We start from the raw sequence: 14052 nt of genomic DNA on the forward strand, positions 1-14052 counted from the left end.
CGGGCCGGGCGTCCTTCCCGGGAGAGGTGCACTGCGCCGCCCCGAGACGAGCCCGCCGCCCGGTAGCAGGGCGGCGACCAGGCGCCGGGGAGCCGAGCGTGGCCTGCGTTCGCTCCTTCCCTTGCCGGTGCTCCACCCGGCCTCGCTCCGGGCAGAGCTCCCCCGCGCTCCCGCGCCAGGCCTGCAGCAGGTGTTCAGGGGCTGCTTGCTGAACCAAGTGCAGAAGGAGAGGATCGCAGAGCTCTACCCGGGGCGTAGGAGGGCTCTGGCCTTGCGAGGGGCCTGCCCACGTGAGCTCCGAATCCGCCCGTCTTTGGGGTGGACGTGGGTCCCCCGACGTCCGGTGGCGGGGACCGGGCTGCAGGCGGGGGCGGGGCTCCCAGCTGGGACCTCGCTGATGCACTGGCTTCTTCCAGATCCCGCCCTCGGGGCAGCCATGAGCCTGGTGGCCTGTGAGTGTCTGCCCAGCCCAGGCCTGGAGCCCGAGCTCTGCTCACGACCCCGATCCCAGGCCTGTGCTTACCTGGAGCAGATTCGCAGCCGCGTGGCTGCGGGGGCCGCTGACATGGCCAAGTGTGACTACCTGGTGGATGCGGCCACGCAGATCCGGCTGGCCCTGGAGCGCGACGTTAGCGAGGACTACGAGGCGGCCTTCAACCACTACCAGAACGGCGTGGATGTGCTGCTCCGTGGGGTGCACGGTGAGGGCCAGGGCCGGGACAGGTGGGAAAGGGCCCTGTCCTTGGCCAGTGATGCCCTCTGTCACTCCACCCTGGTGGGGGCCGCTATGCTAGCTGCAGGGCCTCTGTGAAGGACAGTGGTAGTTAGCATTTATTAAGCAGCTCCTGTATGCCAGGCATTGAGCCTCACAGTAATAGAAATTATTATTGTTGCAGGTAGTTACAAAAATGTAGGAAGTGTTTTTTTGAGCCAGAGTCTCATTTTGTTGCTCAAGCTGGTCTAGAACTCCTGGGTTCAAGTGGTCCTCCTGCCTCAGCCTCCTGAGTGCTGAAAGTACAGATGTGCACCACTGTGCCCAGCAGGAACCATTTTTTTAATATTCATTTTCCAAATGGATAAACAGAGGCATGGGGCAGTTAAACAGCTTGCTCAAGGCTCCACAGCTAGCAGGGGCACAGCAGGGGTTGGATTAGCCTTGGCAGCGTTGGCTCCGGGTGCCCACTGTATTTGACCATCCCAGGACCCGGGCTGGGATGCTGTCCAGCTGGGATGCTGGGAGTTGGGGTGGGGTTGGGGGGTGACTGATGAGTTGATAACGACCCAGGCGGGAAGAGCAGTGAGGAAGCAGTTAAGGAAGGGAAGGGGAAACTGAGGCCGGGCTGGGCCGGCCCGGGACATTTCTGGAAGTGAAGTGAACGTACGAGCAGGGCAGCAGAGGGTGGGCTGTCCGGCGGAGGCCTGCTGGGGCTCCAGAGGGCGGCGCAGGCTGCGCAGCCCGCAGGAGAGGGGACGCCTGCTCGGGCAGAGTGGAGCATTGCCTCACTGGGGCAGAGGCGGTGCTGAGGCCTGCTTGAGACCCCTGAGGGCTTGAGGCTAGGCTGTGGGCAGGAGTGGGCCCGACTTAGCCCTCCTACGCCTGCGGAAGAGACCCCTCCAGGTCTGGGCCGCAGGCCTGTGCAGTGGAGTCCTTTGCCTTTATGACACGGCAGGGAGATGGAGGAGCCGGTGCCCTCTGAAGCTTCTCTTCTAAAACTCGGGGCGTGGAAACCCCTGCACCGCCCCTTCTCAGGGGCGTGTTGTGCGTGAGGAGCTGTCCGCCCCGGCCGGAGCTCTGGGCTGCAGGGGCTCCGCGAGGTGCCTGCACCTGCTGTGAGGTGGCGGTAGCTGAGGGGGACCTTGGCTCGCAGGCTCCTCTTGCCGTGGGCTTTCCTCCTCCCCTGCCGGCCTCCCGCACAGACCAGGGCTTGGGAACGGTCTGCAGAAGCAGCCTTGGAAACGGACTCCTCAGCCGTGGCGGGCGGAGGGCGGGCGATGGGAGCTGGCGTCTCAGCCCTCGGCCAAGGCCAGGGTTGGGCCAGGGAAGGCGTTGGCGACCTTCGTCCCCGCTCCCCCCACAGTGGACCCCAACAAGGAGCGGCGCGAGGCAGTAAAACTGAAAATTACCAAGTACCTGCGGCGGGCCGAGGAGATCTTCAACTGCCACCTGCAGCGGAGGCTGGGCGGCGGCCGCAGCCCTGACGCGGTGAGGGCGCCCTCCCAGAGAAGGCCTGAGCCGAGCCCGCCCTGCCCTGCGGGGCGGTAACAACGGGGAGAGGGGGCTGAGTCTGCTGTCCTGGGTCCCGCTCCTACGCCCTCACGTCGTCAGTTCCCGGACCCTGACTGAAGGCCTCTGACTGCCCTGTCAGGAACGGGCTGGCCATGAGCCGGGAGCACGTGTGTGCCTATGAATGGGTGCACACACGTGTGCCTGGGACCCAGGGCACGTGGCAGGTTCACCGTGTACACACACTTCCCAGCGTGTGCAGGCTTGCACACCTGCCCTACGTGTCCTGGGCTTGCAGTGTCTTGGAGGCCACCTTTCCCCAGAGCTGGCGGCAGTGTCCTAGGCATGTCCCGAGCCCACATTTCCTGCCCCTTCCCCAGGGAACGTTCTGCCCCCGTGGGTGGGCCTTTTGAGAGGGGGCTTCCGAAGCCCTCTGAACTTCCCGGGCCTTGGGGGGCTGGCTGGGGGCTGAGCGAAGAGGCAGCCGGCCCCCTGACCAGCCAAAGCCAACTCCCTCGCTTGGGCCTCATTTCTGAGGCCTCATTTCCTGAGGCTGCCTGTGGCTCTGTCTCCCTCCTCTGCAGGGGTTCAGCAGCCTCCGGCTCCGGCCCATCCGCACGCTGAGCTCTGCCCTGGAGCAGCTGAGGGGCTGCCGCGTGATCGGGGTCATCGACAAGGTCAGTGCCTGGGCACCCTTGCGTGGGAGAGAGGCGCGGTGTGGTGGAAGGGGGCTGCAGCGCTGGCTGCAGTTCTTCCGGGGGCGGTGGCCAGTCAGAGGAGGGCAGCCCCCTGGCCTCACCCCCGCCCAGCGTGCCTCAGTCAGGTCCTGGAGTGACAAACGTGGCACTGAGAGGAGACAGGCCGCTTCCCTCCCCATCCTCCACTCAGACACAGAAAACCCAAAGAGACCGTGGAGAAGCTGTGCTGCAGGGCACCCTGCCAGCTCCGCCTGCCCTGCCCACTCCCACTGCCGCAGGCCCCGCACTGCGCTCCCTGTGTGCCCCAGGGCTGAGCCCAGAAAGTCCACAAACCCGTCCTCCGGGGCAGGGAGATGGCCACAGGCAGCCCCACGCCGAGCCCCCCACCGCCCTGGCTGCCTCTCGGGGCTGTGGGCCGGGGCCTTGGGCCGCCAGGAGGACTGGGGTCCAGGCGGGCTTGGCCTCAGAAGTGGGCCGGAGGGAGGAGTGGGCTTTGGCTTTAGGAGCCCACACTGGTCCGGGGCAGCTGGGCTGGCTGTCCAGGACTGTGGCAGCTCTGTTCTTTCTTCTGGCACTGCACACTCATCCTGGCCCCGTACCCTTTCGCTTAACTCAGAGCAGACAGGAAGATGTATGATCCTTGGGCTGGGGATTTAACTCGGCGGCACAGCGCCTGCCTGGCAAGCGTGAGGTCGTGAGTTCGAATCCCGGTACCGGGGTGTGGAGGAGAAGATGTATGATTTTGGGGAGCGGGGGTCAGAGGGACGGACAGGTCCAATGAGAAACAACCCAGCGTCAGGTTTTCCTTTGTCCCCAACAAAGGGTCTCTGAGTAGTCCCCAAAGTCGTTCTTTCCCAGACTGGCCACGAGCTGGAGGTCATCTGGAGAGCTTCCGGGGAACACAGATGCGTGGACTCCACCCAGGCCTGTGGTGTCACACTTCCTAGTGTCGAACCCAGGAATCTAGTAGAATACCTGTGAAATGACTTTGGTGGGTCTGGGGGTCCAGAGAGAAAAGGAGACCAGCGTGTCGCCCCCATGTGAGAGGGTGGGGTGCTCCCCGGAGGGCAGTGCATAGCGTCAGGTCCGCCACTGCTGTGAGCTTTGGTTTCCTCTAAAGTGGGGTGGGGCTTCTCCCCCAAGGCGGGGTCCTGGGAGGAAAATGAAACAATTTGGGGGAAAGGCCTGGCCCATGCTCAGACGTTGAATGGGTGCCGCGTGGCTCAGTGTGACAAGAGTGGGCGCAGGTTCCCGGCCCGGGCTGTGCCCTGGCTGCTGCTCACCGGCCCCTGGCACAGGCCCGGGCGGGGGAAGGCCCACAGCTCCTGCCTGCCGCGCTGGGGAGGGGCGGACAGTGTTCTCTGAGAAACCCTGAGCACTCTTGTCAGAAGGAAGGGGCTTCTCTGCTGAGTGAGGTTGAGAAAGCGAGTTAAATTGCATTGCTGTTTTTTTTTAATTATAGGAGCTCTCAGAGCTGTTAGGGTCCAAATATATCCTGGGAACCTCTTTGAGGAAGGCTGTGTGGTACAGAATTCCCCAGACTTGTTTAAGCCCAGGACACACTTGCACCCCACACGTTGCAAACAGCCCTCGCTCCGAGGCTGTGCACGAGTGAAGGTGTACCCGCACATTCTGCCTCCAGGTTCCTGTCTCCTTTTTCCCTCTCAGGGACTCCTGTGGAATCCAGCTCCCTCCTAAGATCCCGTTTCCTTCTCGTGGGTCATGCCCACGCCAGAAGCAGAACTTTCCCCAAATTGGAAAATGTGCTAAGGCCACTGCGCCTGTTCTGTTCTTTTCTTTCTTTTTTCTGGCGCTGGGCATTGAATCCAGGGCCTTCACACTGACCTCCATCCCCAGCCCTTTGTATGTAATTTTTTATTTGAGATAAGGTCTTACTAAGTCACTAAGTTGCCCAGTCTGGGCTGGAACCTGTGATCCTCCTGCTTCAGCCTCCCTGAGTGCTAGGATTACAGTTATGTAACACTACCCCCAACCTACTGGGTCCACTCTCCAGCTCTACGCCAGGCAGAGCTGGGTCGCGGGCCAGTCCTGGCCAGTGGCTTCTCCTAGGCCCAGGAGGGAGAACAGGGATTGCTCAGGACAGTCTGTTCTCCAGCTGTTGGGCTTGGCTGGACTGGACGTTGAATCTCTAGGGACTGCAGAGGTTCCTCCAGGGGCAGGGGCAGCACGGAGCAGGAAGCTGAGTGGGGCAGAGACCTGATAGCAGACCAGATGCCCAGGAGCGTGTCCTTGGGGAGCCTGGGAGATGTCACCCTGTTTCTGCTGCGCCTCTTCCAGGAGCCAGGCTCTGAGTTGGGCAAGAGAAAGAAAAAGTCATCCAAGTCACTTCTTGTTTTTTGTTTTTTGGCTCAAACAGGGGTGCTTTTTTGGTTTTAATTGTTACCAACATTTTAAAATGTGCAAATTTTATATAAAAGTCCAGATTTCCGGCTTCTTTTGAAAAATCAGATTTGGAAATGCACGGTTTGCATTCCCATGTGGCAGCAGGGGTCTGAGGAGGGGCTGCCCGTTTCAGATAGGACTCAGCCTCCCGTTCTCAGCTGCCCCCTCCGGCTCCACCCACCCACCTTGTGGGCCTTTGAGTTTGAGAACCTGTTTGAAGCTTTTTGGACTTGTTTGCACTGGGAGAGTCCTCCTAGGGCTTACACAGTTTGGATGGCTTTAGACAAGGGATTTTATTGTGTTTCACCAAAGTTTTAAATGTCTCTGAGACCCAGTACTTAGTGGGATTCTTTAAAAAGAAAAGAAAAACGTCACTTTTTTTAAAAAGGTGGACACCAGGCGTGGTGGCACACGCTTGTAGTCCCAGCACTCGGGGCTGAAGTAAGATCACTGGGAGTTTGAGGTCAGCCTGGGTTACAAAGTGAGTTCAAGGCCAGCCTGAACTGCATAGTGAGACCCTGTCTCAAAAATACAATCAATCAATAATAAAAGGGGTGTACATTATAAAGTTCCCCTGACAGTTTGTGACAAAATGTCGTCACTTATCGAGCAGTAAGTTCTCAGAGCCACTGTCCATTATGCTGTGCTGTCAGACACACTTGTTACTAATCATGTAAGATTGTTTGCATTAATAATAATATAAATAGTATTCTATGGAAGCTGGGTGTGGCGGTGCACACCTGTGATCCCAGCACTCAGGAAGCTGAGACAGGAAGATCACTGTGAGTTGGAAGCCAGCCTGTGCTACACAGTGAGACGCTGTCTCCAGAAAAAAACCAAAGTCGTCTGTATCTCAGCTACACGAGCCACATCTCAAGGGCTCAGTAGCCACGCGAGGCTACGCTTGATCTTGAGAGGCGATGCCGCAGGACGCTAAGGGCCGTGCACAAATGCAGCTCTCTCTGTCACGGCAGAGAGTTCTCTTGGACAGTGCTGCATTTTAATAATTGTCCTGCAGTGACGCTGAGGTTCATGGAGGCCAAGTACGAGGTAGTGTTCGGTCCTCCAAGGCGCTAAGCAAAGGATTTGTTTGTTTGGTTGCACTAACGGGAAAATGCCCCTCCGCTGCCCTTTTGAGACAGAATGAAGAGAAAGGAGTTTAAAACAAAAATAAAGAAAAGAGAACAAAACAAAAACCTTACCGCCTTACCTAACTCCAGGATAATCACTTCTTTTAATTTTTTTATCTAATTCCTCCCAGGTAAATAGTTAGGTTTTAGTGTATTTTTAAAACAGAATTCTTCGGATGTAGGGGTCAAGTTGTATTTCTGCCTTTGCAACCTTCCACTGCTGGTTTTGGGGCTGTAAATCAGAGCGGTTTGCTCAGGACAAGGTGGGGAATCCCCCTTGGCGAGAGACAGTGGGGGATTATCCGGGGTGTTAGGGCTTGTGGGAAACTCTGCTCTCTGAAATGTCCGCAGTTTTCTGCCTTTCCCTTTCAAACATTGCGCAAGTGTGGTCAAGGGGCCAAGGCCAGGCGGAGCTCTCGCTGGCTGGCGGAGGGGAGCCCTCTGGTGGTTGAAGGAGACGCCTGCCTTGTGGGGCAGGTGCTCATCTAGTCCGTGACTGCTTCCTTTTATTGGTGATAGGGAGACAGGCGCAGAGGGAAGGCACTTAGCAGGGTCACCTGGTTGTGCCCTAGTTGCAGTGAAGTGGTCCAGCCTCGGGGACCAGCCTCACTGCCCCCTTGTTAGCAGGGGGGTCGTAAGTAGGCAGTATCACCCCTCGGAACCTCAGCCTCGTCCTCAATAAAGTGGATCTCTAGTAACGGAGGGTTACGGGGGTAAGATAACCTATGGAAACTGCGTAGCACAGAGTAAGCACCTTGTAGCCAGCGTTGGTCCCTTCTGCAGTGACGCTGGCGATACCTGCTGTGCGTGATGTGCCATCTGCTTATCCGCCGCTCCCCCACACGCTCTGACCCTCTGAAGGAGGAACTGCTGTGACCCCTTCTTGCAGTGAAGAGGACCAGGGTTCCAAGCGTGACTGGCAAAGCTTGCTGTCCTCACCACCTCTGCTCACACAGCGCCGTCCCCCTTGTGGCCTCCAGACAGTAACGGCGGCGGGGTGGGCATTCATAACTTCCCTTTGGTGGATGAGAAAATCAGTTCACTCACCCGAGCTTTGAACCCAGTGACCTTTTCTCTCCCCTAATCCTGGACTGCAGCCTTCACCACTGGCCGGCAGCCTGGCCGCAGGACCTGGCTCCCACTCCCCAGCAGGCAGGGCAGGACAGGCCTGGGGCCCAGAAAACACCGGTTGCTGTCTTGCTGCCACACGCCCTGCATCTGGGCTGAACCCTCCGCCTTCCCCCCGATACACCCACGTGCCTCCCTCACCCCACCTACGGCGGGGCCCAGCCCTGCCTCCCCGTGTGAGTCAAGGACCCGACTCCAAGCCAAGCCCTGGACAAGCAACAGGCAGATCAGTGACTGTAACCAAAACCAGCACGAGAAGGAGATGGCTGGCTGCTCCCTGAAGATGCCCTCTAGGTCGCATTTTTGCCGTGTTGCCCAGGCTAGCCTCGCACTCGTAGGCTCAAGTGATCTTTCTGCCTCAGCTCTTGTGTGGCTGGCACACAACCACCGCTGGAGGAAGCAGTGCTGGGCTGAGACCCGCAGGCCGAGCAGGGCAGGGTGGACATGGGCTTGGGGCAGCGCTGTCCCGTGCCGCCGAAGTCTGGCCTCCTGTCCTAGCCCAGGAGCGACTCGGCCTAGTGGGAGAGCCAGGCAGCGAGCATGCCTTGACCCCCACCTTCTGGACTTGCTTTGGCAGGTGCAGCTGGTCCAAGACCCGGCCACTGGAGGGACCTTCGTGGTGAAGGCAGGTGCCGCCCCGCCCCTGCCACACTACAGACCCCTGGGATGTTCGCAAGGGAGCCCCTTCCCCAGAATGTGCACCTGGAACCCCCCTGGCCTCCAAATCCAAAAGCTGCTTGTTCTGACTCTGAGCCCCTGCCTGCAGGACAGACAGATACACAGGCAAACTCCTCGGCCGGGAGAGTGGAGCACATGGGGGCCAAGGGGGAGGTGAGGGTCAGGGCCAGGCCCGGAGTTGGCGGGAGCATTGCTCCCCCAGTGCCTCCCACCGCTCATCCGGCTGCACCTGAAGCCCGGGCTAGGATTTCCCCTAGCAGCAGTAGCCTCTGGCCTGGCTGCAGCTGATCTGCGTGGCCTGCCCCGCCCAGAGTCTGCCCAGGTGTCAGGTGGCGAGCCGGGAGCGGCTGACCGTGATCCCGCATGGGGTCCCCTACATGACAAAGCTGCTGCGGTACTTCGTGAGTGAGGACTCCATCTTCTTGCACCTGGAGCACGTGCAAGGTGAGGGAGCCTGAGAGACCTCTGTCAGCTCCTCAGGCCTTCAGGGTATGGGCCTTACCCACCCCTTCAAGCGCAGAGCCCCAAGGAGGGGGTGGCTTGCACCAGATGTGCAGCACAGACTGGAGGCTGGCAGCAGGGGCAGGCCGCCACGGGCCTCGGTGTGGTGCCAAGGGAGCGGGCGAGGGTGTCTACAGCTGTGCAGGCAGGAGGGCGTTTGTGCAGCTGCCTCCTGCGCCGTTTCCTCGGGTCTTGCCTCTTTTCCTTCTGGCTTGTGCTAATCTTCAAAGTGGCTACACCACAGAGAGCTGGTCCCCACAGCTGAGAGGACCAGACATGGCCCTCGTAGCAGTTACAGTCACAGGGAGTTTTTAGATGAGGTACACCCTGGGGTTATGATGTAGTCATTGTAGGATCCCCGCCTGCCCTTTACGTTTGGTTATGCCCTCCTTCCTAAAGAGAAGAAAATACAAATTTTGAGTGCTGGCGAGCCCACCTCCCAAGTCAAGGCCACTAGCTGTAGACACCTCACCTCTCCCTGGAGGCTCAGCCGCTGTGGGGTGCTGCTGCGAGGCCTCTAGCTGGGCTGAGCGGAGGGAGGTGGGTGTCCAGGTGGAAGGGAAAGAGGCGGCCGGGGTGAGGACGCTGAGCAGGGCAGGACCCGGAGGCCAAGGGCCGTGCCTGGGGTGGGGTGGGGTGGGGTGGGGCTGGCCCGGCCCTGGGGCCCACACTCCTTTCCTTCCCGTGCTTGCTCTGTCTGCCCGGCCCAGGAGGCACTCTCTGGTCCCACCTGCTGTCCCAGGCACAGCCCCAGCATTCTGGCCTCCGGCCTGGCTCCACTCAGAAGATGGGGGCCCCACTCAATGCCTGCCTCAGTCTCCTGACCCCAGCACGGCTCCCCCGGGGCCACACCACCGCGCAGGACAGAACCCCTCTGGAGCAGCCTTGGACTTCTCAGAGCCTTCCCTCAGCCGCCCCAGCCGGGGAGGCGCTGCCCCTCCGGGCCCCAGGAGAGCCTGAGCGTGAATCCGTAGCCAGAGCCAGCCCTTCCTGCTCCTTGGACCTCACGGAAGCCCCAGGGGGCCCCTTTCACCTGCAAGCCCGGCGGGCTGGCCAGCATGAAGACCCTGGGGGCCCCCGGGGGCCGCCGTGGGTCCGTGAGGGGGCTGGCCGGGTGCTGCGGGGCTGCGGCCGAGGCAGAGGTCAGAGCCGCCCAGCAGCGGACAGGCCCGGCCAGGCGTGCGGCCGCGCGGCCTGGAGTGTGGCGGAGGAGCAGGCGGCGCGGTGGGCGGCGGAGATGCTGGTGGCGCTGGAGGCGCTGCATGAGCAGGGGCTGCTGTGCCGGGACCTCAACCCCCGGAACCTGCTCCTGGACCGGGCAGGTAGGACCCTGGCCACGCTGCCCCTGCCGGGAAGCCCGAGTCAAGGGACCCGAGACTACCCACTGCTCCCCCGCCTGCACTGACCTTCCACGCAGGACGCTGCCTGCGTCTGGGTTCCCTAGTCCCCGTGTGTCTAAGGCACAGCCCCCAGGAATACCCGTGGTCTTCGGGTCCCCAGGGCCTTGTCCTCAGGGAGATTCTGCCAGCACAGCTCTTGGCTCCTGCCCTGGTCACCGTCAGGGCAGCCCTGGCACTGCCTGCCCCACGCCAGCGGCTCGTTGATGCTCTCCTCAACCTTTGTCCCCCTCACCCGCCCCTCACACTGGACGAGAAGGTCACCTCCGGCTCACCTACTTCGGCCAGTGGTCAGAAGTGGAGCCTCAGAGCTGCAGGGAGGCGGTGGACCGCCTCTACAGCGCCCCAGGCAAGAAGCGGCCCCTGGATCTTGGGTGCCTTGTGTGGGCTGAGCCTGGGGGCCGAGCGTGACAGGGTGGGAGGTGTCTGAGGACAGCGGAGAGGGCTGAGTGAGGCAGGGGCGTGTGTTTCACCTGCAGAGGTGGGTGGCCTTGCTGAGCTGACCGAAGCCTGTGACTGGTGGAGCTTTGGCGCGATACTGTATGAGCTGCTGACGGGAGTGGTGAGTAGCTGGGCGGAGTGCAGGTGGCAGGGCTCAGTCCACTGAGGATCTGGGCGGAAGCTGCCTGGTTCTTTAAGACCTGGTCCCGGGGTGGGTGCCCCGCCAGCCCCCAAGCCGCAGGCGCAGACAGAGACGTGGTCGCCACCAGCCGCAGGCACACGCAGCGCCCCCGCCACACCGGGGGTGGCAGCTGATGAGACTCCGCTTTTGGAAAGCAAGCTGAGACAGCTGGGAAGGGTTTCTAGACCAGCCGGCCTGGTTGAGACGGTGGGTCCCACACAGCCCTTGCTCCTTGGAAGCCGCAGGTCACCCCAACCTCTGCGCCCCACTGCTCACTCTTCCCACCCTCAGGGGCTGTGCCCCCAGGTCTTAGCTGGAGGATGGGAGAGCTGCCCTGTCCAGAGCGCCGGTTGCCCCTGCACACCTTCCTGCCCGAGGGGCAGCTCTGACCTCTGTCTTTGCATGGATGAGCTCAGCAGTGCATCTGGGGCCAGCGAGGCTGGGCAGCAAGGGATGGGCCACATTGCATTTGAGCAGGAAACAGTGCGTGAGTTGTGGCCTGATGTCCAGGTGTGGCCAGTCCCTCCTTGTCCCTGCTTTCGTCCCATTCCCCAGGGCCCTGCACGGCTTTCCCAGTCTCCCACACCTCTGTTGCCCAGGGCTCCTGGCCTACTTGCAGCTCCAGACAGGCCCTCTGCTCTCCCAGGCTCACGTTGGGGTCTGGAATGGCCTCGCTCTTCTGTTGCTATACCCCGATGGCACGAGGGCAGCACGCCTGGCTTGCTGTCAGATGAGTAGTAGCCCATGGAGCCTTTTCTGTGAGGAGACATTTCAGGGCTCACCCTGTGCCTGCCCTGACGGAAAGCCAAGGTCCATGCGTCTAACAAGTGTGCAGCCAGAGGGCCCCTGACCGTGGTTCAAATCTGAACTCAGCACAAGCCCCTTTTTCTTGGAGGCTGCTTGTCTTTGCTGCATGTCAGGGGTCTAGCAAGCAGCTACGGACATCATCATGCCTGTGGGATATGACCCACACGTGGGGAAACGCTCCTGGCTACACCTGGATGCAGACCTGCCCGGGGTTGCCTCCTCAGAGGCCCTGCTTGTGTCCTCGCAGGCACTGTCCCAGAGCCACCCCTCAGGATTCCAGGCCCACACCCATCTCCAGCTGCCAGAGGGGCTCAGTCGCCCAGCAGCCTCCCTGCTGACTGAGGTGAGCTACAGCCTGGGCTAGAGTGACTTCTTGGCCTGTGGGGAGGGGTGGGGGGTACAGAATCCCCACAACCATGTGTGAAGGGCACTAGGGTTTCCATAGATCGGAACCCAGCCACCACCACCGTCCCCCCACAAACGGGGCTGTGGGCTGTGTCGCCGAGAATGAGCCCCAGGGGCCACGGTGAAAGGAGCCCCTGGAGATGGGAGCCCTGCTGCCAGTGGGGGTGAAGGCCTGTGCGGCGCTGACCCGCCTGTCCCTGCAGCTGCTGCAGTTTGATCCCGTGAGGCGCCTGGGGTCCAGAGGAGGTGGCGTAGGCAAACTCAAGTCCCATCCCTTCTTCAGCGCTATCCAGTGGAGCAGACTGGTAGGGTAAGAGCGGCACAGTGGGCAAGAAAACTGCTGGCGTGGCCCGGATCTCCACCGTCTGCGTGTTACCCAGGGCTGGTCCCTCAGCCCCGTGAGCTTCAGGCCAAGGACGTAGGGCCTTTCCTGCTCAGCTCCGTTTGGGCCTCAGAAGCAGTCATTGCCTCTGCTCCAAAAGCTACGAGGAGGGGGCAGCAAGGCTCACCCTTTCCACCCATGTCAGCGGACTCCTGTTGAGCGCATACCGAGTACCTTCACACAGACCCGCCGCGCTCGAGGGTGCCGCTTCGTCGCAGGCTCCGGACCGACCGCCTGCTGAGCCTACCTCAAGCTCTTGTGACTCACTGCCACCTGGGTCATCTCGGGAGCGGCGTCCCAGGAGACTGAGCCACGGGCACAGCGGCCCAAATTAGGGCTGCCCTGACTGTCTTCGTCACGAGAGCGGGCGGCTCCCACCAGAGGCTGCCCTCGGGACGGGAGGCAGGAAGCAGGCACTGGCGGTGGAGTGGGGCGGGTGGGGGCAGGATGGGGCACCCTCCACTCCTGCCCAGGCCCCCTAGCCGTGGTGTCAGGCTTTGGAGAGCAAAGCGGGGTGGAGACACAGCTCTGCCATGAGAGCAGGTCTGAGGAGGGTGAGTGCGCCCTCCCCGGCCGCCCGTGTCGGGGAGCCTGGCCTGGGCCCGCGGGCTGGAGAAGCGAGGGCAGGTCACGCCCATCAAGAGTTCCCTCTCAGGAATTGTTCTCTTCACCTGTCTGCGTTTTGGTCATGAGGTTCTACTCTATTCACGGCCCACTGTGAGTGACTTTACCCTCTTCTAGAATGAGAACCACACAACACGTGATTACTCTTGGTCAGAAGCAAGATGCTTCTGGTCTCTAAAGAACTGGAGTTGAGTACCTCAAAAACAACTCTTCCAGATTTGAGGCTGCTCAGGACTTACCACCTGTCACTGGGCTGTGGCAGCAAGACAAACTTCAGGACACCTCTGCCCCTAGCTCCTTCCCTCCTGCCTCAGCCTCCCGAGTGCAGGAGTTACAGGCATGCACCACCACGCCCTCATTCCCACCAGTCTTAACCACTGCCACGTGGAACGTCCGCCACAGGTTCAACTCTTGAGCAACTCAGACTCCCTGGGGTGGGGCGGAGTACGGACATGACAACGGATGGACACACCAACACGGCCTGTAGCCAGCTCCCTCTCTTCTACATCTTGTCTGTCCCTCGGGCCTGCCCATCCCCCAATAAAACCCGCTCTTCCTGTGATGGCTTTGCATTATTCATGCAGTGAGCTACCAGCCGGGTAGGCGCAGTCAGAGCTCCCTTAGATGTGTTGAAGAGTGAACCTGGGCCCTGCTAAGAAGCAACCTGTGCCCCTGCAGAGCAGCCTCAGGGGAAGTGGGGTGTTTTGGGTACAGGGCTCTATGGGAAATAAGATGGAGGAGCAAGGCATGGTGGCATACACCCGTGATACCTGCATTTGGGAGGCTGAGGCAGAATTGCTGACTTTGAGGTCAGCCTCAATTACAGAGCAAGACCTGGTCTCCAAAACAAAACAGGAAGAATCCGGATGCCTAGATGGAACATGGGCCTCATCTTCACAGTGACTCCTTGGAAGATGGTAGCTCCTGAGAAAACGGGGCCTCTAGCAGCCTACCTGGTGCCTGCTCAGAGCTGGCTTCCAACCTGTTCCTCCTATTACACTCCCAATTCTGGTCAGACTACTGCCAGCCACTGCTTCATGAAGTGCAAGACAC

General features: G+C 60.8%; 1 protein-coding gene across 2 annotated transcripts; it reads left to right on the top strand.

Annotated features, from left to right (window-relative positions):
* On the top strand, window positions 1-13561 carry Rps6kl1 (ribosomal protein S6 kinase-like 1). Of its 2 annotated transcripts, XM_005409384.2 has the most exons (11): window positions 1-290; window positions 417-701; window positions 2079-2203; window positions 2809-2901; window positions 8161-8208; window positions 8573-8705; window positions 9473-10084; window positions 10419-10508; window positions 10639-10721; window positions 11836-11931; window positions 12277-13561. In XM_005409384.2, exons 2-11 carry the CDS (start codon window positions 437-439, stop codon window positions 12532-12534), a joined length of 1803 nt encoding a protein of 600 aa, XP_005409441.1. In that variant the 5' UTR covers window positions 1-290; window positions 417-436; the 3' UTR covers window positions 12535-13561. The 2 variants fall into 2 exon arrangements, with proteins under 2 accessions (XP_005409441.1, XP_005409442.1); XM_005409385.2 differs by having other exon boundaries at window positions 1-701; window positions 12197-12403.
* The last annotated feature ends 491 nt before the right edge of the window (window positions 13562-14052 follow it).

The sequence above is a fragment of the Chinchilla lanigera genome, unplaced genomic scaffold (genome assembly GCF_000276665.1).
Source record: "Chinchilla lanigera isolate Chin_1 unplaced genomic scaffold, ChiLan1.0 scaffold00122, whole genome shotgun sequence".
In the NCBI taxonomy this organism is placed as follows: Eukaryota; Metazoa; Chordata; class Mammalia; order Rodentia; family Chinchillidae; genus Chinchilla; species Chinchilla lanigera.